This window comes from Pseudonaja textilis, chromosome 1 (assembly GCF_049901715.1).
Source record: "Pseudonaja textilis isolate UNSWEBS1 chromosome 1, rPseTex1.2, whole genome shotgun sequence".
Lineage (NCBI taxonomy): Eukaryota > Metazoa > Chordata > Lepidosauria > Squamata > Elapidae > Pseudonaja > Pseudonaja textilis.
Genome location: NC_141990.1, coordinates 60,134,894 through 60,157,539, shown reverse-complemented (window position 1 = coordinate 60,157,539; position 22,646 = coordinate 60,134,894). Strand labels below are relative to the sequence as shown.

At 40.5% G+C, this 22,646-nt stretch overlaps 2 protein-coding genes across 5 annotated transcripts in view; both read right to left on the bottom strand.

The window, feature by feature from the left end:
- Positions 1-91: 91 nt before the first annotated feature.
- SLC35B2 (solute carrier family 35 member B2) lies at positions 92-13,585 on the bottom strand. 4 transcript variants are annotated; one of them, XM_087935369.1, is made up of 4 exons: positions 13,409-13,585; positions 6,028-6,221; positions 4,542-4,702; positions 92-2,605 (listed from the first exon to the last, which is right to left on the bottom strand). In XM_087935369.1, exons 1-4 carry the CDS (start codon positions 13,417-13,419, stop codon positions 1,667-1,669), a joined length of 1,305 nt encoding a protein of 434 aa, XP_087791495.1. In that variant the 5' UTR covers positions 13,420-13,585; the 3' UTR covers positions 92-1,666. The 4 variants fall into 4 exon arrangements, with proteins under 4 accessions (XP_087791495.1, XP_026551363.2, XP_087791484.1 ...); XM_026695578.2 differs by having other exon boundaries at positions 6,028-6,224; positions 13,409-13,555; XM_087935358.1 differs by having other exon boundaries at positions 13,268-13,538.
- Positions 13,586-18,972: 5,387 nt separating this feature from the next.
- NFKBIE (NFKB inhibitor epsilon) overlaps positions 18,973-22,646 on the bottom strand; it is a 34,034-nt gene continuing 30,360 nt past the window's right edge. Inside the window, exon 6 of the mRNA XM_026695579.2 lies at positions 18,973-22,629. Coding sequence (XP_026551364.1) covers positions 22,555-22,629 — 75 coding nt within the window. The 3' untranslated portion in view covers positions 18,973-22,554. The remainder of the gene's footprint in view (positions 22,630-22,646) is intronic.

The following is a 22,646-nucleotide window of genomic DNA, read 5'->3' as shown; positions in this document are numbered from 1 at the left end:
GTGAGCAAATGTTAAAATTCCCAGCAAGGGGCTAGTTTGCTTTAACCTATGCTCAACATAATATTTAGATTACAAAACATAACCTGAGCCATTTCTTTGCTGCATATTTTAAATTTAATAAAATAAGATAGTTGTATTTCAAGAAATATTTGCCCTGCACAATTTCAGCTTGGCAGTTTAAAACTGATAAAATTGGTAAAATCCAGACATTCTGGGTAGAACTGGCAAAAGTAACTCCAGTGCTATAGTGGGGTTTCAGAGCAATTATGTTTGGACATATCCATCACTCTTGTCCTGTACAACCCAGAGCTACTGTTTCTTTGTTCCAAAAATGATAAAAGACCAGGCAACTGCTTTCAGCAACAATGTTCAAAATTATCCTCACCCTCAAAAGTGAGCACACTATGTAAAATAAGAGTGTATATGTCAGAGCTCTGCAATGCTCAAGTTTTTCAAGGGAAGCCATCTTGTTGGAAGAATACAAAGCTGAGCCATTTGTCTTGTATTGCTGGTTCTTCATGTAAACTGAGAAATTGTAGCAACCTCTGCAAATCCATTAGGGGAGGGATGAGGCAAAAGTCAAGATGTACTGCTGTACCACCTTGTCAAGGACAATGAAACAAAATTTGAGCCTCTTCCAAAAAGTTCAACCTTTAAAAAGATAACGGATGTGCTTTTCTGAACTGCTTGCTACAATTATAAATCCCAGGAAAATGTCCCAAGGTTTGGCTCAAGGTTCAAGAAAATGAGTGAATAGCTGCCGGTCAGCTAGCAAAAACCAACAGAAGCAAAAGTGGTGCACTATCTCAACTTTTCAGCAAAATTATGAGCACACCAAACTAGAAAACGCATAAGCAATAATTGGAAAGAGCTCACTATTCAGCAAATCAAATTCTGCAGGGCAGGAGTAAGTGGGCTGCAAATGGCCCCACCTGCCTTTATGCAACCACAACTAAATTGATCTAATTATATTAAAAAGATGAAAATTAGGTTTGTTAGTCATCTGAAAGCATTAAATGCTGATTTTGTACTTCAAATCTTGCTGAAAAACAAAAAGGGGAGGTGAACATCTGGCATTAATGTACCAAAATATTGCCATGTCCCTATGGCTCTTACAGGCTGAAATCTTTTTTTTTTTTTTTTAAGTGCAACCCCCTCCCTCCCTCCCTCCCTCCCCCCAATTATAAAAAAGTTTACCCGCAGTAAGAAAAGTCCCAGATTTCCTGTGGGAACTGGGCTAGGTTGGTCTTCCAATAGTGAAGTCTGGATATTTTGTTCTGATTAGAACTTTTCAAAGTTTTATTCTTGGTGTTCCCTTTCACAGAGCAGTAGGATGGGAACTGTACAAAAACAACTTCACTTTGCCCTGATCATAAATAAGCCATCTCATATAAAACCACAAGTCAGGTAAGCCTATTAGGCTCACCTCCATCTGTTCGCTGAGAAAAGGATCTTGGTACCACTTGTTTTGAGAAAACTGTTCAGACATTAGAAGAAGCACTCCTTCATGTCCTTCAAATCAGTCCAGTATTTTTCCCCAAAGAAATTCATCTAGGGAAAAAAATAATCAGGCTTCACCTCTTTTCCAGCTCTTTACTAAGTTCATGGCCAGGATTAAGCAAATGCTTTGGATTTGGTGGGGAGGACACAGATTTTCCTGCAGCTCCTAAACCTTTTGTACTGCGCCCTCGCCCGCAGGCACTTTTTTTGCTCGCTTCTTCATGCGACTGCGGGCATAGACACGGAGGAAAAGTGCTACGAAAACCACAGCTACTCCCAGCCCACCCATCACGGTGACTGCGTGGCCATAGATGAGGCAAGAAAGCAGGATGGCAAAGGCTTGGCGTAGAGTCATGATAATGGTGAAGACGGCTGCTCCAAATTGGCTGATGGTGTAGAAAATGAAGAGCTGTCCAAAAGCGGAACACACGGACAAAAGCACAGCGTGAGCAGCAAACTCCGAATGCCGTGCCATAAAGTTTACCGATTCTATCAAGGCCCCCTGTTCCAGCAGCGAGCCCACTGTGAACAGGCAAGAAAAGACATTCACTCCAAACATCATTTGCACTGAGGACATCTTATAGGTGAAGAGGGCATCCTGCCAGTTGGAGGTGAAACTGTCAAAAGCAATGTAGCCACCGAGGAGGATCACACCAGAGAAGGTAGTGACAGTGGAGAGATGCTTGTTGTGAGTACTAGAGAGCAGAAACATGCTAACCCCTACTGAAATGAGTGCTGCTGTTAAATATTCCCAGTACTCATAGCTTTTGCGAGATACCAGTTTGCCCATCAGCATGACCGGAATCACCTTGGAGGCTTTGGCCAGCACTTGTGTGGGGAAACTGATATACTTGAGAGCTTCATATTGGCACCAGCTGCTGAGAATGTTGGAGAGGGAAGCAAAAGAATACTTGTACATGGGAGCGCCATGACGGGGCTGCTTGATCAGAGCACAATAGAGGCCAGCCACGGTACAGGCCAGGATCCGGTTCATGAAGACAAGGAACTGCGAATCTTTGAACTTCTCTCCAGGCTCTGAGTCACTTGCTCCATAGGACCTGGTCATGACACGCTCCTGGAGGACACCCCATGTCAAATAAGAGATCTACCAAGTGACAGACAAGAAAGGAGATTAGGAGGACAACTATCAGGGAGGAAGTGACACATGGTGACCATCTGACAGTCTTGAGGGGAATCTTCTAACTCCTCTATCTATCCAGAGTAATCTAAATGCTTGTAAACACTTTATCAACACAAGCTGAAAGCTAAAAGTCAAATTTGACCATATTCTCTTATCCCTTACAAGTAGGATCTAATCTACCAAAAAAAAAAAAAAATTCTGATGAAGTGAAATAGAGATTGTTAAATTATGGCACTACCTATACTTGCAAAATTGCAAAAATCATGTGCTACTGGTAGTTTAACCGCAAAACAATTGAGGACGTTACTGGTCCTTCTATAACAAAAAGACAAACTGGTCCCGTAGAGAATAGATACAGGATGTACCAAAAATTAGGCTCATAGGCAAATTACCATATGCTTTATTAATTTTATTAAAAATGTTCATGAAAAAAATAACTTCTCCTTTGACAAGAGGATGGCAGCTATATTATCAGTGTCTCCTGATTGGAATGGAAAGAAAAGAATTAGCAATCAGACAACTCAATTTTTTAAAAAGTTGTCTAACACCCAATACCCTGCTTGTCACATATGTTTGCACCTATGTAAAATGTCAAAAAGAGGGCATAAGAAACTGCAATAGTTAAAGAAAACCCAGCAAACTCATCCTAATAGAAAACTAGGGAAAACTTATTTTAAAAAATCAATAGCTTATCTATATGAGCCAAACATTTAGGCTTAAATTAAAAATGATTAGGTGAAATGTTACAGTCTATGCATGTATGTAAAAGGTGAATTCATGGAACTTTACAGATTTTAAGTTTTAGTTACTGTGAATTTGTACAAGTTTTCCTAGCACCCAAGAAAAATCTGGTTAGTACATATCATGTTAATTGAATATTTTAATTGTTTAGAGAATAAACGATAATGCCCTGGTTCACAAATAATGCTAAACGATAAACCAAGTTTACAAAGAACAATAGCTGGGATTCTCTTATTACATTAAGCCAAAACTAAAGAAATCACCATAAACTCAGTTATCTCAATTACAGATGAAAATTAACTGGTAGAATATTTGGATCCTATGTAATCTACTGTATATATTTAACTATGAACTAACCACATTGTCAAATTCCATTACCAAATGTGGAAATTGGCAGTGCTACAATTTACAGGTGGTAAATCTCATTTTATAAATTTATACATTTATTTCATGCAACATATATCAGCCTCGTAAATTATTTTCCTTTAACTGAACTAATCAAATAAAAAAAAAATTTCTTCCCAACATCTGTCATTAGAAAACTGGTACTTGGCTTTCTAAATCTTAATTTAGGGTCACAATTGGGATTAGAAATTTAGTTGCTAAACAAATTAGTCAAACAAGATGTGACCACTTTGTTTAGCAACCCCAACCCCAACCCTTCTGCCTACCATTGAGAACAGAGAATCATGGGGTCATTAAGCAAGAGTCCCAGGAAAGGAGCACAGGATGCCTTGGGATGGACATGGCCTTATCCAGGTCATGCATGATGAGTTGAGGGTGTAGTGCAAACCACAGCCTCCCCTGGAATCCTCAGCCATCCTTTCTCCTCCTTTCATTTGCACAAACTGCAGCCTTTTTGCAAGTACATGTTTTGTTGTTCACACACTCCACCTTCGTTGCTCAGTTTCACTGTACCCTTCTTCACTCCCCTACACACCATGGCCTTTTCCCCTTTGCTCACTCACACTGTGCCTTCTTGGCTCACACTCTCTGCACTCTCCAGGGGCACTTCTGGGAACAGGTCATAGGACCATTCAGCACCATTGTAACTTCAAACAGTGGCTGAATAAATGGTTGTAAGTAAAGAACTGCCTGCACTTCCCTGGCAGTCTCAAAATTGGGTGACCCAAAACTGAGCGACCGATCTGTTCTTTACCTGCAAGCCAGTTGCACAGAATAGCAGCTTAAAAATCTGACGGGCTGTAGATGACTCTACAGTCTCATTTCGAGCTGCCAAAATGCTGTCATCCTGATGCACTGATTTGGCTTCATTGCCAAAAACACAGGATTTGATTACTGGAAAACAAATTCCACGGCCTAAGAAAGAAAAAGGGAAAAAGAGTATTATCTACAGCAATCAATTATCTCAATAGTTCAAGGTAAAGATTTCCCCTTTCCAGTCCTGTCCAATTCTAGAGAGAGGCGATGCTCATCTCCATTTCTTAGCTGAGAGAGACAGCATTGTCCAAAGACATTTCCATGGGCACACTGTTACTTTAACTATCAAAATGGTACCTATTTATCTACTTGCATTTACATGCTTTCGAACTGCTAGGTAGGTAAGAGGTGGGGCAAGTAATGAGAGCTCACCCCATTGCATAGTGCTCAGAACTCGAACCCTGGCTGTCAGCTTTACAACTGGCAAGCTCAGCATCTTTCACCGCTGAGCCATTGCGCCCCCTGTTCATTAATGCTAATTACAAGCTTATACTACCAATATTATCCCTGTTAATCCAGTTTTATTTTCATTTTCTCACTTTGTTCCTGCTAAGATATATTTTCTGTATTTCTGGCCATATGGAAAGGCAGATTCACATTCCACGTCTCTTATTCACAGTGTTGCTCTCACAGTTTGCTAAGCTAATGAAAGACAGGCCCAGAGGATACATTTTATTACAGATATAACCGAAGAACACATGAGTGTTTTTTGGTGGAGAACAACACAGCTAAGTGATTAAAGAAAAGCACTTCAGCAGTAGAATTAACAATTTTTATTTTTATAAACATATTTTCATTCAAATACAGAAAATTCAAACAGGTCACAGAATAGGAATAGAACATAATAAAACCACTGAAAAAGTATTAAAAGATACAACTAAAATTACTGGACAATAAATTTTTCATTGGGCACTAAAAACACAGCATACATTTGGGTGGGACTTCCTTGTGCAGGAATTTAAATGTGTAGGGGCCATCTTAACAGAACGGGAAAGACAACACTAGGCAACCAAAGCCATCTGGCTAAATTTTGCCCATTTTGGCAATCTACCATTCACATTTTGCACTATCAATCCAATGGGGAGGCTATAGAATACTGCCAACACATCAATTCGTATCCAGAAACAGTACAATATGCGAACCAGCTGGAGGCAGTAAAAGGTACTTTTATAATATCTACCATGGTCATCTAGGACAATGCAGGCTCAAAGGAAACTGGCAAGAGACAGGCTTGATCTCCGAAAGGATTGAGGACACTTAGGCCTCCTGGGCATGGAAACACTTCTTTTCTTCCTGAAAGTCAGTTTCAGTTTACTGACCTTATCTTTCCCACTAACAATTCCAAACACCAGTTCAGTACCTGGACAATATGATACAATTAGCTGACAAAAAGATAAAAGGAGACACGTTCTATAGGTACTTACCTGTTTCAAGGTAATTCTTCCTCTTAAAATACTGTATGAGCAAGAAACCTGGCACAAGAATGCTTGCATAGCCTGCAGCATTGACCAAAAATGGTAACAGCCAAAAATCTCCCCAGGGTTCCTGGTGAACAAGGGGTGCACCTTCATCTGCAGCCACCGCATGAAGAGCAGTTAGCACAAGAGACAGGCAGAACCTGCTAAGAAGAAAAAAATAGCAATAAGACAAAGAAAAATCCACATATCTCCCTAAGCACGAGGGGGGAACATGCAAAGACCTTCTTCGTCCGAACCCTTATCCCTGCTCCTCTTTTACTAGGCAAAACCAGGAAAGCAATTACAGGGGGTCCTCAGCTTACAACAGTTCATTTAGTGGCTGTTCAAAGTGGACAATGATACTGGGGGGGGGGGAAGTGACTTAAGATCATTTTTCACACTTATGACCGTTGTAGCACCGTCATAGTCATGTGATCAAAATTCAGGCACTTGGCAACTGGCTCATATTTAGGACAGTGTAGTACCCCGGAATCACCTTTTGCGACCTTCTGACAAGCAAAGTCATTTGGGAAACCAGATTCACTTAATAATCATCTTACTAAATTAAAACGGCAGTGATTCACTTAGCAACTGTGACAGAACAAGTTGTAAAATGGGGCAAAACTGACTTAACAAATGCCTCGCTTGGCAACAGAAATTTTGGGTTCAATTGTGATTGCAAGTGGAGGACTACCTGTACGGCATTTTTTTCAATGGATTTTCAAAATAAGTATTCCAGCCACACACGTCTGCGATGTTTGCACATTAAACAAAGCATATTGGAACAAGCAGAACATCCGGGAAGTAAGAAGACCTTCCTACAAAGCAAACATTAGTAGCAACAGAGAATCACAATAAAAAAAATACAATCCTCACAATAAAAGTCACAATTTCTAGGCAGGTCAATTAAGGCCGGGGGTGGGGAGTATTAAGAACTACCTCTCAAGGACGCTGGCAAATAGGAGAGGTTCTTTCATGCAACAGCTGTATAGATCCCCCTAAACCCAAACCATCTCTCACCCATTGAGCATACTGATCTGGACTTCTGGGATTTATGACTCAGCAGCTTGCGCATAAGTGCTGGAAGAAATCATAATGGCGTATTTTCAGAGGTGAGGATGAAATTAAGATATGTGCAGCAGGGGAGTAACTTCTTTCTGTTGTGCAACTGCATAATTGACCAGCCAAAAGAAATATGACAGTACTGAATAGAACATGTTTGGATGAGAATTTTACAGCAAAGTTAAGGTTAGTGATTGGTAAAATGCTGGAGATGTCAGTCTTAATTGAGTCTCCTCCTGAACTCTATACATCCCCTCCCCACCCCATGCAATAGAGGAAGTAATGCCCAGAGTTGTAGATTGCCTACCCTTCTGTTTTCAGGAATATAAATGTTCAGAATAAACAATCATCCAGAAGCAATTTCTCACAATGAAACAGCTTATTTCTGAGTATGCACAGAATATCTGTCTAATTCATAGTTACTCCACTACAGTACCAAAGAATGAAAGAGCTTTCAAAGCAGGCTATGCCCCGTAATGAAAAGCCAGCTCTTCAACTGTTCCAATAGCACTTCCCTTTCCTTCCCATTAACCGTCACGGGCAGAAAGTATTTCATTGCAAGAGTTTTTGCAAGAAAGGAGACAACAGAAACATGGTTTTGAGAAAGTCTCACCAGGAATGTATGGCCCATTTCACTGTGAAGTTAATTTCAACACCTCTTGCATTATTTAATTTTTCTGTACCAAACATGTCCAAGACTGCAAAGGTAACTGTTAGAAAAATGGTGACATGCTCAAATTTCTGTTCTTTTTGTGTTAAATATATTCTTTTAAAACCCTGGAAATCTAACATGGGGGTGGGGGGCTTTGGATGAGAGATAGAAAGCACTGGAAATGGTCCCTCCTAACAGTGAGAGTAGAGACCCCTGGACCCTACAGAGAGGAGGAACCAGAGAGAGGAAGGCTCTCACTGAATGGAGAAGGAGGGAAGTAATCGAAATGACTGGAGCAAAGCAAGTGGCCATACCGAAATATATTCCCAAGAAGAAGAAAATAACAGAGTGGTCAGAGATTTTCAGAGGTCTGCTATACAGAAATACTATTAATAATTAAACAACAATTGGCAGAATTTGTTCTTCTTGCCACAGAGCAATTGATTGCATGGTATCTGTGTTTGCGGCTCTGTGAAATTCCAATAATTCATCACAATATTTCTTGTCTTTTGTGATACATTGCACAAGACTTGAGCCTAATATTAAGAATGTATTAAAATTATTCTTGCTTGGATCAATGTCTACTTGACAGAGTACTGGGCCTGGTATGATTTAAATCTCCTATTTGACACTGAATTTAAATAGGTGGTCTTGGATTTGTAACACTGTATTGAATGTACAATTTTAAGATACTGCATATTCGACACAGTAAATTGAAAGAACATAATATAAACACACCAAAACTGCGGTGCATCAGAAAAAACAATATGCTCCAGTACTGGCCAGCCACCTATTTATGGGAAGCTCAAAAGCACAACATAGCATCCCTCCACTCAGACTATCCAAAAAACAACATGAACACTTATTCGTAGCTGATATTGGAAGCCATATAGAAACATTAGAACTAGCGGTAATTGATGGCTTTGCTTTCCATGCATTTAAAATTAAAATTAAAATTCCATGCCATTAACATTATTGGCTGTTACTATGGCAGCAACTTCGCAGTCTGATGTGCAGACAGACGTTAAGGTTAGGTTTCATTCACCACCCTGGAATACCATGAGCTCCGTACCTGGACAGTCTGACTGGGAAGGAACAGACTCATTTATGAGTAACCATGAGCAGACCCTACCAATCCAGGAATGGGCACAACTGGTGCACAAGACTACCCAACCCAGGGTTTCTCCCTCTTTAAAAATCCTAGATGCAACAGGACTTTCACATTCAAATCTGGCATACAATCTGGGGTTTTTCCTGGAATTTCTCTTCCAGCTTTCTGCAACAGAGCAGCTAGTGTTACAGGTATGGTAAGCTCTTACTTCTGCCTAGCTGGCAACATCAACTTCAGCACTAGTCATGAAAGAACCTTTCAAAATTTCTAGCCCACAAACTGAACAGGAAACTTGAGCTCCTACATTCATGTACTGTTTCCCATCTAATTGGATATGCATACTTTTCATGCCCCAATGGTTGAGGGCAAGGGATATTTGTAACAAAACTGGCAGTTCTTTCGATTTTAGCCCTTCAGGCAAGTATTGATGTTGGTGATAACAAATCCACATAGACTCCAGTTCCAAATGCCAATGGCAATGAACAGCAAAGTCGAAAAGAAAAAAATACCCTGAAAATGACCCCTTGTCGTTAAGTAGCCACTCTGTAACCCTATGAGTTCTGTGGATGTTTTATTAGCCTCTTATGTAACAAACTGTACATCAGGATAATTTAGTAATGTCAAGAGATTTATAAATTCTGTATTAATACACACGTATGAATAAAAGATAAAGACTGGTTTCCATTAAAGAGTTCAGGTACCAAACTGGAACATTAAAAATGTTAAAATCTGATTTGATCAAACTGAAAGCTATTTAGTTTGACATTATACTCTTAAGCAGATATGCTTCAGGGACTCTCACAAAAAGGACCTGAACATCATGCTATTTCTGAGAGTGGGAAAATTTGGCAAATAAAAATTTGGGTGACTAATGTTGGCAAATAAATAAATAAAATATTTTTCTCTCATTCTTCAGAAAAGCTATTTAGAATTCAGAGCCAGGATATAATACCCAACTCCTCTCATTACTAGTAGAAGCCATCAATCTGCCTGGTTCCCATTATTAAAATTATACAAGTGCACAGATCTCACTAACTGAAAGCAAATTCTATAGTCCAACTGGTTCTATGTGAAATAGATTATAATTATTGCTCTCTAGATTTATTAATGCAAAGTATGAATATAGGAACTTGTATGTGTTTCTTTAAAGTGTTTCCAATCAAGCTTAAAGAATTAACTATTTACTTCATCATGAACCCAGATAATTCATTGACTCTGAATTAAAGAAATCTGTTGTGTAATTTTTATTTGACCTCCAAGACCAATTCCAAAATATAGCTCAAATTTGATTTGAAATTCCTAGTTGAATTAAATCAGTCTCTACTGGTGAGATATTATTATACAGCACAAAATTTCATAAGCTCCAAATGTAATTCTCATTGCTCCAATAAAAAGCTAACAATAAGGGATACAGTTGCTTATTTAGTAAGCTCATTTGTATAGTATAGTGAGACCTGGTTATCACAGGAAGCAATCATTACTTGTCACAAATTACTAGTTAATCATTGCAAGCTGAAATCACCAGCAAAGAATGATTTAAAAACCAAAGAAATTCTAAAATAAAAACCCAAGAAAAACGGGACCTTCCTATGACTGGTATTTGCAACAGATGGGCATCCTTCAGTGTGAATGCTAAGTTTTCTACCCAAAAAAATCACCAGTTTTACAGAGAGAAAACTCATAACACAAAAAGCCAAAGTTGACAAATTACAAACAAAAGTACGTGTAAATATATACACAAGTGGATTTAATGTGACAGTGGCTCAACAGTTTATTAGGCAATATTCTTTTTTCATTATTTCTTATAACTCTAGAGAAATCCAGAGTTTATAATGCACTATTTATGGAATAAAGTAAATGGTGTCTGGGCCAATAAAAAGGATACTGAGAACAAGAGCAAAAATGAATAGTTCTATAAATTTACATATACAGGTATAACACCAATGCAAAGCCTAGCAATATTAAGCAAAATTATTCTTCAGAAAGTTTTCTTTCTTTAATGTTCCACAATGAAAATAATTTCCAAAACTCACTAACAAAAGTTTGTTCTGAGTGTGTAAGGAGTATTTGGAATGTTAATACAGTATACGTAGTATGGAGATCATGAAATATTAATGGGTAGCATGAGAATGTATGACAGGAGGAATTATGCTGAAGATTCAGATTACAGGGAAGGATAACATTTGGAAGGTTAACATGATTGATTCAGGGTATCAAATATTTTAAATACTAACTACTAACACTAGCACTATTCATGTCAAACTAAACTGTGATATTAATAAATCAGGCCAATTAACTGTGCTTAATTTATGTGTGTGTGCATGTGTTGTCTGTAAAATGAGAGCCTGTGTAGTACAGTGGTTAAAAGTTGCTAGACTGGGAACAGTAAAACACAGATTCTAGTCCTATCTTAACCATGCAAGCTGGCTGGATGAGTTTGTGCTGTTTTAATCTTCAACTGGGAAGTTGAGAAACGCCTATCTTCTAAACTACACTGAATCAGCATGGTAGATTATGGTCCATAAGCTCCAATGAAGATGGCTTCATCTTTATATTCATGACATTGAAATTTGTTTTTCACTTTCATTCAATATAAGTTATCAAATAAAAGGGTAGAGGTAGCAAATCTTCTCAGTGTTAGCACTGTTTTTATCTAATATGTACCATAAAGAGGTCCATCCTCTCCCTTCTCTATGGATAAAAACAGACTTTTTCTATACAACAGTGTAACCATTTCATCCCAGCAGCTGAGATGAAAGCGGGGGGGCGTGAAAGGGGAAGGTGAAAAGGAAAGGGAAGGTGAAAAGGAAACAGAAATGGGTATTCCAAAACTGGTTAAATAATGACTGTTGCCAACAGAAGTTCCTCATTCCCCATCCAGAGGAGAGGGAAAAAAAAGACAGGAAGTGGTAAGGGTTGTAACTGCCTCCCAACTCTCTTTGTCTTTGGCTGGAAGAACTAAAAGTTTGGCTGCCAGTCAATGAAATCCACTGTTGCACACAATATATGATACCAATCAAAAGTGACTGGATTCACTGCAGGGCAGGATCACTAGCTTAGCCGTAATATGTAAATAAGGGCTGTGCAATCCAATCAATTATAGTTCTTGATGGGATAAACCTGGATTCAAATCACTTTATAAACTAAGGGCCCCAGGAAAAGGCCTCTTCCTCTAATAAACAGAGGACAGATGAAAATCTAACAATGAGGCCTCAGTGAATAAATTTGTTAGTAATCACACACAAAATTATACAGGCATAGTGAATACACTTTAATCACATTTTTGCAGGACATTTTCTTTCCAGCAGAGCTGAAATTTTCAGCTATGTGACAAATGGGTAATGTATAAATTATCTAGATTTAAAACTCTTGTTCCACAAGCTGTATTTGCAACTACTTAATGTGGATCCATTTCTCATTTACCACTTGTGCTTTTAATAGAAGGTTTTAGGAACAATATCGTCCTTAAGGTGCTTTTTCAAGAAAAACTTTTGTTTTTCTTTGAAGATGTTTCACTCCTCATTCAAGCAGCTTCTTCAGCTCTGAAAGGAACCTTTCCATTCCCCACTCATAAGGGAAGAACTTGGATGAGAAGCGAAATGTCTTCAAAGAAAAACAAGAAAGCTCGGTTGCCTCTTTGAAAAGCACCTCTGGGACAACCATGACCTGGATGACTGAGAATCTCCATAGACTTAGGAACAGTATGTAATTTGCAATTACATGAAACATTAATTCTCCTGGAATTAAGGAGAAACTTCCCAACAGTGAAGACAATTAACCATAACTTGCCTTTAGAAGTTATGGGTTGTTCATCACTGGAGGCTTTTAAGAAGATAGTCACTTGTCTGAAATGGTATAGTATCTCCTGTTTGAGCAGGGGGCTGGACTAGAAGACCTCCAGAGCTCCCTTCTAGCTCTATTCTATTCTATGAAAATGCAGCATGGGTCCTTTCAAATCAATCCAGTTTAACAGTACAATTATCTACCCAGCTCTTCCTCAGACGACACCGAAAGGCCAACCTTAGGCAAATGCTGCTCTGTAGTCTCCATTCACTCCCACTGAGTGTTAATTCCATCCCGCCAGCCTTGCCTATCTATCACCCGATGCAGCCGAAACGAGGGAAGGAAAAAAGGCGACCCCAAATGCCCGGTTTCGATGGAAATGTCTCCACACCACCCACACATAATCAGAACTGCCCTCCGCCTTTTTATGCCCCGGTTTCCCAGCGGACCGGATCCCCGTCAGATTCGCCCAGGATTGGGGAGGAATTCCCTCAGCGTTTTGCCAAGGCCTCAGGAAACAACCCCGCCGTAGGTTTAAAAAAAAAAAAAGCCGCCTAGTTTTGCTGCCCGAAGGCACCTCCGCCCCCCTTTATCCCCACTCAGCACCGGCTTCTTTGCTCGGCCGGATCCGAGGCTTCCAGATGTCGGCGTGGGTGGCGCCTCCCCGCGCGCTGCCGCGCACAGCAACTTCCATCCCCCGCCGAGGCCTTCTTCCTCCCCCGCCCGCCAAAGCAGCCCACCTGCAGCCCATGATTGCCGGCGGGGCCAGGTGCGCGATGCTCCCAGGCAGCGCTTGGGTCCGCGCCTTCGTCCCCGACGCCACAGGCCGCAAGAACCGGCGCTTCGGCCGGCCGCTGGCGCCTCACGAGGGGCGCCCCACAGCGTCACCTGCCGGTCTGGAGGCCGAAGGACGCTTCCGAAGGGAAGAGCCCCGCAAGCGGATTAGAAAGGCGGGGTCAGGACCGGGACGGAAAGCGAACGAGGCTCCCTACGAGGAGGAGGGGAGCGTTTCATAGGCCGCTCCGGTACGATTCGGGGAGGGTTTCCAATCAAGGTTGGATCCGGAGCCCTCTCGTAGCAAGAAACAAGCGCTGCTTTGTTCCAAGGATGCCGCCCACAAACGGTGGCAAGACGGCGAGCGAACCCAGCCCTTGAGCTGGAAAACAACGTCGCCCGCCCAGGTTTGAAAAGCCGACTGACTTCGCCAGAGGTTCAATCTTTTCAACCTACCTCTCTATGCCTTCTAAATTCGTTTTGTTTTATATTTAGCATTTCTGGTACCCGTGAATGTAAAGGCACTATTATTTGAGCTTCACTCGTTGTTTTTTTTCCCCCAGAAGAAATTGAAAGGCTATTGCTGTACAATACGGTTCTCCGATTCTGCTTAGCCTGACTGTTGCTGGTTTTGTTCAGTAGCTCCAGACTCTCCGCCATAAGCATCCATTTCACCAGGACTGTAGATGAATAATTATATTTCTCCTGTAAACGCATGCTTGCATCTTCAGTGAGAATATCTGATTACTGTATTTAGTCTTCTGTCTCCCTTTTCTTTAAAAATTGCCTTTGATTTTCCAGGCATCAGGCATAGCCATCCTTTCCAAATTACAAGGAGGCCAAAATGACAGAACATAAATTAGGACATCACACTCTTTCCTACTTGCATGGCAATGCCACAGGGGGCCATGTAAAGGGCAGAGATGTATATCACATTTAATTATTTGCCCTCTCTTCTCACTGCAAATACCTATGGCTTCAGGTCTTCTTCACTTACTCCTGGCTTCTCATTATGTGTCCAAAATAAAGCTTCATTTTTAGGATACTTCCAGTGAGCAGGCTGTTTTTACTTCATGTTGCACTGAATAATTTGTTCCATGCTATTTGTTCTCAAAACTTTTTCCAGCTCCACAGTTTGTCTTTCTGAAGCCTTTCTGGTGAACTAGCTTTCACACCCATAGTTACAATTGAGAAAAGCACAGCCTTGACAATATGTATCTTTCTTGGAAGTGTAATTTTAAGATTTGGTCTAGACTTGTTACAGTTTTGTTTTTCCCCAAGTAACAAATGTCTCTTTATTTCAAAGACTGCAAAGTCCAGGAAGATAAGATGTATTAACTTCCTCAACTTGTTCTTTAGCTTTCTGTGCTGATTTGGCATTGCCTGTGGACATAGTTTTTTCTAATACTGAGCAGCAACAATCCTTTGAACTCTCTTCTTTCACCTTTAATGACTTCCTTGGTTCCAGTTATCAGGTGTTAGGATCTAATATCTAACAAGGGCTGCTGTTGGACCATAGGGGAATTTAATATTTTCATTCCCACACTAAACGTATTATTTAAGAGTGTAAGGCCTTGTTAGACAAATTACTGGTTGTGAATTCTCTTTCAGTTGAGTAAGCCAGATGGCCAAGTGATGTTGGTCTGTTCAGGGGCAGCAGTTACTAGCTTGCTTATAGGCTTCTAACCCGACTGGCCTTAGTTAAGCCAGAATACAGAAGGCAGTGGTCCTGTCACATGTCAGATTGTGGCAGGAGTGGGCAGTACCTGAACAGTTGGGAGTCACAACTCAACCCTTGGTGTATTGTGGCCTCCAGGAAGATTCGGGTGATGAGCAAGAACAGTACAAATAAATATAGCTGAAATATTTCATCATGATTTATGAACATTATGGATGGGAATGAGAGAGGGAAACTTTAAGAGATAAATTGCCATTGTTCCCATCATTACTTCCCCTTAATTCTAAAAAGAGTCCAAAATTGCATGATCAACATTCATCCATTTTGATGGTGCAATCTTGTCTGCTTGGCAGGCTACCAATGGGCAGCTGATGGGTTATATAAGATCCATTGGGGGGGGCATTCTCCCTCCTGTGAGGCAGAAGATTTTTCTTTTTATTCTGATCTTTCTTCTACACTATCTTCCCATCTGACTGAACAGTATTAGATACAGAAGCCGTGTGACTTGAATGTGTACCATGAACAAAGTATCACAGGAAAGACAGAAAATAAACCAAGCGTTAAATCAAAACCACGAGAATAAAAGCATTAATGAAGGTTTTCTTTTTCCCAGATTAAAAAGCTATTCTGACAATATTTCATGATAAATGCAATGGATGCTTTTAACTATACACTTTAGGTAATTTTTGTGCTAATTAATTTTATATTTAAGTATAAGAACATTTGCTACCTAAATCGATCCATCTTCAGATCACTGCCTGAGCTAATCAATTGTTGAAATTGATCAAAACTTTCTGTATCTTATAAATGGCATATAATACATTCCCCCAGCTTTTGGGGCACCAGAGGCCAGTTTCATGGAGAATGAACAGATTGGAGGGGGCTTGGTTTCGCATGCTGCCTGCATCCCACGGATGGGGCTTCACTTGTTTGCATGGCCAGGTTTCTGGCATGCTGCAGACCAGTGCCAGTACATGGACTGGGGGGTTGGGGGCCCCTGGCAAATACTACCTAATAATGTAAATTAAACCATACAGAAAGAATTCATTGTAGGAAAGCTGGTTTCTAGCATCTATCAGCGTTCCCTGACTGCCATTATATGCATAATTAAATTTACACTGCATTATAATGGCCTAAGTCAGAACAAAACATGTGTGGGAACTCAGATCTTTACTTTGGTTGATTTCCCCAGCAGACACCTGCAGAAGAGCTATTGGGATTCATGAAAGAACATACACTGCTCAAAAAAATAAAGGGAACACAAAAATAAGACATCCTAGATCTGAATTAATGAAGTATTCTTATTAAATACTTCGTTCATTACATAGTTGAATGTGCTGACAACAAAATCACACAAAAATTATCAATGGAAATCAAATTTAGCAACCCATGGAGGTCTGGATTTGGAGTTACACTCAAAATTTAAGTGGAAAAAAACACTACAGACTGATCCAACTTTGATGTACTGCCCTTAAAACAAGTCAAAATGAGGCTCAGTAGTGTGTGTGGCCTCCACGTGCCTGTATGCCCTCCCTACAACACCTGGGCATGCTCCTGATGAGGTGGCAGATGGTCTCCTGAGGGATCTCCTCACACACCTGGACTAAAGCATGCCCCAACTCCTGGACAGTCTGTGGTGCAATGTGGCATTCGTGGATGGAGCGAGACATGATGTCCCAGATGTGCTCAATTCGATTCAGGTCTGGGGAACGGGCGGGCCAGTCCATAGCATCAATGCCTTCATCTTGCAGGAACTGCTGACACACTCCAGCCACATGAGGTCTAGCATTGTCATGCATTAGGAGGAACCCAGGGCCAACTGCACCAGCATATGGTCTCACAAGGGGTCTGAGGATCTCATCTTGGTACCTAATGGCAGTCAGGCTACCTCTGGCGAGCACATGGAGGGCTGTGCGGCCCCCTAAAGAAATGCCACCCCACACTTTTACTGACTCACTGTCAAACCGGTCATGCTGGAGGATGTTGCAGGCAGCAGAATGTTCTCCACGGTGTCTCCAGACCCTGTCACATCTGTCACATGTGCTCAGTGTGAACCTGCTTTCATCTGTGAAGAGCACAGGGAGCCAGTGGCGAATTTGCCAATCTTGGTGGTCTCTGGCAAATGCCAAACGTCCTGCTGTAAGCACATCCCCCACCTGTGGATGTCAGGCCCTCATACCACCCTCATGGAGTCTGTTTCTGACCGTTTGAGCAGCCACATGCACATTTGTGGCCCACTGGAGATCATTTTGCAGGGCTCTGGCAGTGCTCCTCCTGTCCCTCCTTGCACAAAGGCAGAGGTAGCGGTCCTAATCCTGGGTTGTTGCCCTCCTACGGCCTCCTCCACGACTCCTGATGTACTGGCCTGTCTCCTGGTAGTGCCTCCATGCTCTGGACACTACGCTGACAGACACAACAAACCTTCTTACCACAGCTCGCATTGATGTGCCATCCTGGATGAGCTGCGCTACCTGAGCCACTTGTGTGGGTTGTAGACTCCGTCTCATGCTACCACTAGAGTGAAAGCACTGCCAGCATTCAAAAGTGACCAAACCATCAGCCAGAAAGCATAGGAACCGAGAAGTGGTCTGTGGTCACCACCTGCAGAACTATTCCTTTATTGGGGAGGTCTTGCTAACTGCCTATGCTTTCCACCTGTTGTCTATTCCATTTGCACAACAGCATGTGAAATTGATTGTCAATCAGTGTTGCTACCTAAGTGGACAGTTTGATTTCACAGAAGTGTGATTGACTTGGAGTTACATTGTGTTGTTTAAGTGTTCCCTTTATTTTTTTGAGCAGTGTATTTTATTGTGGCTATGGCTGGACAAAAGAACTTTTCTGTTCTTACTGTTAAAGTGTGATGTATGTCTCCTCTTCCAGAAAATGATGTCTGTAGGCATGTGAAAATGTGTGGGCTGTTTCTGATATAAGACATGGGCAATCTCTTGGGAGTCACAATGGAATCTAAATGTTTGCAGTGACATTCTACTAGTAGGTTTATGTGGAGGCTGAAAGAATTTCCCAAAATGAGTAGGTTATTATATATTCCACCTCCAGTTTGGTGCACAGGATGAAAGGTCACAGTCACCCAGAGTCAGATTTACACCAAAGATGTTCAAATGTAGTAGAGAGATTACCAAGTTAGTAAGATTTTTGCAATCTTGTTTTACTTTGGGATCTCTTATTATCATTAATTGGATACTGCTATCATGTATTGTGGGTCATATCTTTCTAACAAATGGAAAACAACAAATAATGCAGTGTAAAAGTGATTTATATGCCTAATAGGGCTGTGCAAAATATAGAGAAAATGTCCTGCAAAATGCATTGTTGTGAGTGAAGCATCCTACAAGGATCATGTAGTCCAACTTTCCGCTTATGCAGGAAAATCAGTTAAATTATCAGTGAGAGGTGGCTATTAGCCTCCTCTTTAAAATTTTCCAGAGATGGAGACTCTACAGCTATTCCATTGTGGTGCAAATCTTACTCTCATGAAGTTCTCTACATTTTAGTGAAATTTAGGTAGCTGCAGAACTCATTCCTTCTCTACCTTGTCTCTTTGAGTTTAGTTAGTCCCCCCAGCTATTTATCAGATGAACTAATGCTGTAAAGAAGATCATATGGAGAATATAAAAATATAAAAATCAGAAGCAATATTTACATCCCCGAATTATTTATTTATTGATGCTTCTTCACCTTCAAAAAATGGTTTTTAAAAAGCTGAGTAAAAAACTTCCAAATCACAACTGGCAAAATCCAGGTTTGCAGGATATAATTTGTTTTTAAGTTGGCCTCAGGAATCTACAAGCCAAAGCAGACATGCAAAATAAAGGCACAAGCAAGAAGACATTCATTAATGTATTTATTAAATCAATGTATACAACTGCCCTTCTTGCATATGGGATGCTGGGTAATAATACATTAAAATAATATAAAAAAATCACCCCAATATCAACAAATCACAAGAAACCTCTACAGTGGTGACCAAGAGTCAACCTTATAAGACTTAACAACATAATAACACCTGATTTCACAGGCCATCTAACATTTCTGCCCTTCCTTGGAGCACATTAAGGTGTTCAATGCTTTGTGAAAGGCTGGGAGGGTTGGAGCCAATCTAATCTTGGCACAGGGTGGGGTGGGAGATATGGAGTTCAAAGGGCAGGTACTGTGTCAAAATGGCCTGCTTCCTGCACCCCATTTGGTGGCCTTGTTTAATTGAGAGGACTCAGTGCATGCTTTGACTTTCAGATCGTACAGGAAAGGTAGAAACAACCAGCGAAAGGGGTGGGGGGTGTTCTGCAAATAGCCCTATCTATCCCCTGACATGAGTTATAACTTATTTGTAAATTAAGGAACACAAACTGTCCTGAATACATTTGTCCCCGCCTGGACAAATCCTTGCAGATTTCTTGCCAAGGTTTTCAAGGAGTGGTTTGCCATTACCTCTGTCCTAGAGTTGAAAGAAAGTGACCAGCTCAAGATCTGTACCCAAGGCTGGACTACAACATACAGTCTCCCAGGATCTAGCCCAATGCCTGAACTACTACACCAGCATTAGCTCTCTGTCAATCTATCACAAAATACCTAGACATTATCAGTGGGATTCAATCTATCTTTTGGGCATTCCTGAACATAATTTCGTTGGATCAGGCAAATAACTTACGGAGTGTATAAACTGTCATTTACACTTAAATATTCAAATCTCAAAATTCACAGGGTTGTTCATTTCTGTGAATATAAATTTACTCAATATAAGCACCAGCTGAACTGTTGCTTCATCCAGAGAGCTGAACAATTAGCATTTACAGAGAAACTGTCAGCCTTCAAGATCTTCCTCCTTTCCTTTGCTTCTTTCTGGCTGCCATGAGTAAGGGGGTGGGGGTGGAAAGTGTTGAAAGTGTTAATAACTGATATTGTTTAAACTGGGGAGGGTTTCTCATTCCTGCTTGGCTTTCTCTTCTCTGCACAATTGCAAACCTTTATCTGAGTAAGCCAAGGTCAACTAATCATCACCACCTGGAGATATCCACATGCTGAACTTCACAACTTTTAATTGGAAGAACCATTTGAACTATTGGGGGTGGGAACATTTCACTCCCCTGATATATGTGATGTACGTGCCTATTTCCCCAGATTCAGAATTTTCTCGTCGCTACCACTAACTTCCAGTAAAAGATATCTTTTCTCTAATTACAAGAGTCTAAGTATTTCTTTCTTGGATTTTGAACGGAGCACCAGCTGACAGGAACCTAGATTTTATTTTCCTCAAACATTCTAATTTTGTTCTACTCATAGAAAGCTGCAGGGATCCATTGAGACAGCAGAATATTTCAACTGAAGTGCATTTATAGCACAATTTTGCAACTTGTGGTTGGGAGACAAGCACAAGAGGAAGCTAGTATTACAATCAACCACAAGGTGGTAGCACATCTTAGATCTAAGCAACTTACAGAAACGTATTTGAAAAACAGTTTATTTCTGTTGCATATTTTCCTTTCACCAGTCCAACTGACCCTGAAATTCATGGGCTGGGGGAGGGGGTTTTCTTCATGCACTGTGGTTTAAATCTCACTTGCACTTTTCCTTGCAATTCCAGCTGAAAGATTTTTCCCAGGTGAGGAATATATTACATGAAGAAAATGCATCTAGACCAACATATAAAAGCAGGAGATTTATTCATTTAAGAACCTTATTTTGTCAGTGAAAAACAAAAGCCAAAAAGAAAAAGAAACATTTTTTTTCTAGACCAACACATAAAAGCAAGATATTTATTCGTTCACTTTAAGAACTTTATTTTGGCAGTGAAAAACAAAAGGGAAAAAGAAAAAAAACAACTGGAAAAGAAAGTAAGAAGCAAGGATCTCAAGTTAGAAAAAGATATAAAAATCAAGGACCACTTTGACAGAAAATATTTTGCAAAACTGCCGTTTCTTCTTGGAAGTAGTTTCTTCTCTGGAAAACAGAGAAAAAAGGAAAACCCAAAGCCTCTCCCTGGGACATCCCAGTTCATTGCGCCATTTAGGATTTGCCACAGTTACTGACAGCCACTCCCAAGCAGCAAACAGTAGGAGGGAGGGAACTGGGAATTTCCCTGCTCCAGATTAAAGTTTATATATGAGAAACTCTATCTCTTTGATTTGATGACTCCAGTGATTTTCTCACTAAACGCACAATCTAAGTAAAGTAAGTGTTATCAGATTGGAGACTACAATCAGCAAAGGCAGTGCTGTCTCCCAACAAATGCTTAGATCTGACAGGTCACTTCCAATCCTTTCCAATCCACAGTGGTTCTGCAGTCCTTTCATGATAGTGATACCTAAAATGCAGAAGAAATCTTAAGCATCCATGGATTGATACTAGCTTATCCAGTCATAAACTGAACACAATTAAATGCTAAGCTTAAGAATGTGGGAAACAATTCTGATTTATGATAATCCTTTTCCCATCAATTAAAACTGGAAAAATATGGCCAAATTAACATCTCTTTTGTAGCTTATGTTCAAAAGAAACGAGGAGATATATGGGAACTTTCAGTCTCTAAGGAAGGGTGGCAGCCCCCCTCTTACTCAATAAGTTTAACTATAGACTCAGTCCCAAAGTTGCAAGGCATAAAGGTACCTAAGTAAAAATCTAAGAAGTTGGCACTTCCCTTTAAAATTGAGTAGAACAGAAACTGACCTTTGCTCTCACCCCGAGAACATCAATTATTCCAAGGCAAAAGTGATTAAGGCTATTTGTCCCCATGAGCCTAGTCTTCATGTTTTGTTCAGTCCCAGAAGCTGGAACAACACAACTTTCTGGTCCTGACAACTCTGGCCCGCCTTCATGGGAGGCAAAATCAGAGTTAAAGGGAGACGTGGGGCAATCTGGTGTCTAGACACTGCAACTAGGGGCCTGAGCAACAGTGGAGGCTGAATTAGCTAGAGAAGAAAGCAGATTGGGCTAAGGAGTAGAAAAATTGCATTTTGCTCAGAAAAGAACACCTTCAAAAGAAATTATTTTGGTTGACACAAAGACAGAGAGCTCCTGACATGTTTCATCATAGTCTAGGCAACAGAAGAAAAGAAAAAAGTGTGAAATCTGAAATATCTATTCAAATGCAGTCTGGAACACAATTCTTAAGGAGTTTCTCCAAATTTAGATAAACCAGGGAAAGCAAGCATTGGCTCAGTCTATTCACACCTGTGTCCTTTCAAAGAGGCAACATTTCCACATTCTCATTCTCATTCATTCTCATTTAAGGTCAACATACAAAGCAGTTTTCCTTTCTTACACTGGTTCTATAGTCTCAAAAAAAAAAGTAGCTGTGGTTGTCCCAAGGCTCACATTACAACAAAGAGAATGATTCATTGGTGGCCAGCTGTGGTCACTGTCAGCCTCAAGCAGCAAAGTTATATCCCTCACAAGGTTAACTTTCCCATTTGGATGTTAGGATGTTCGGCTGGAGCACATCACAGGCTTTCCGGAGATCTTCAAGTCATCAAAAGGCAAAAGTGTAAGGATCTGACAACAAAAAGGAA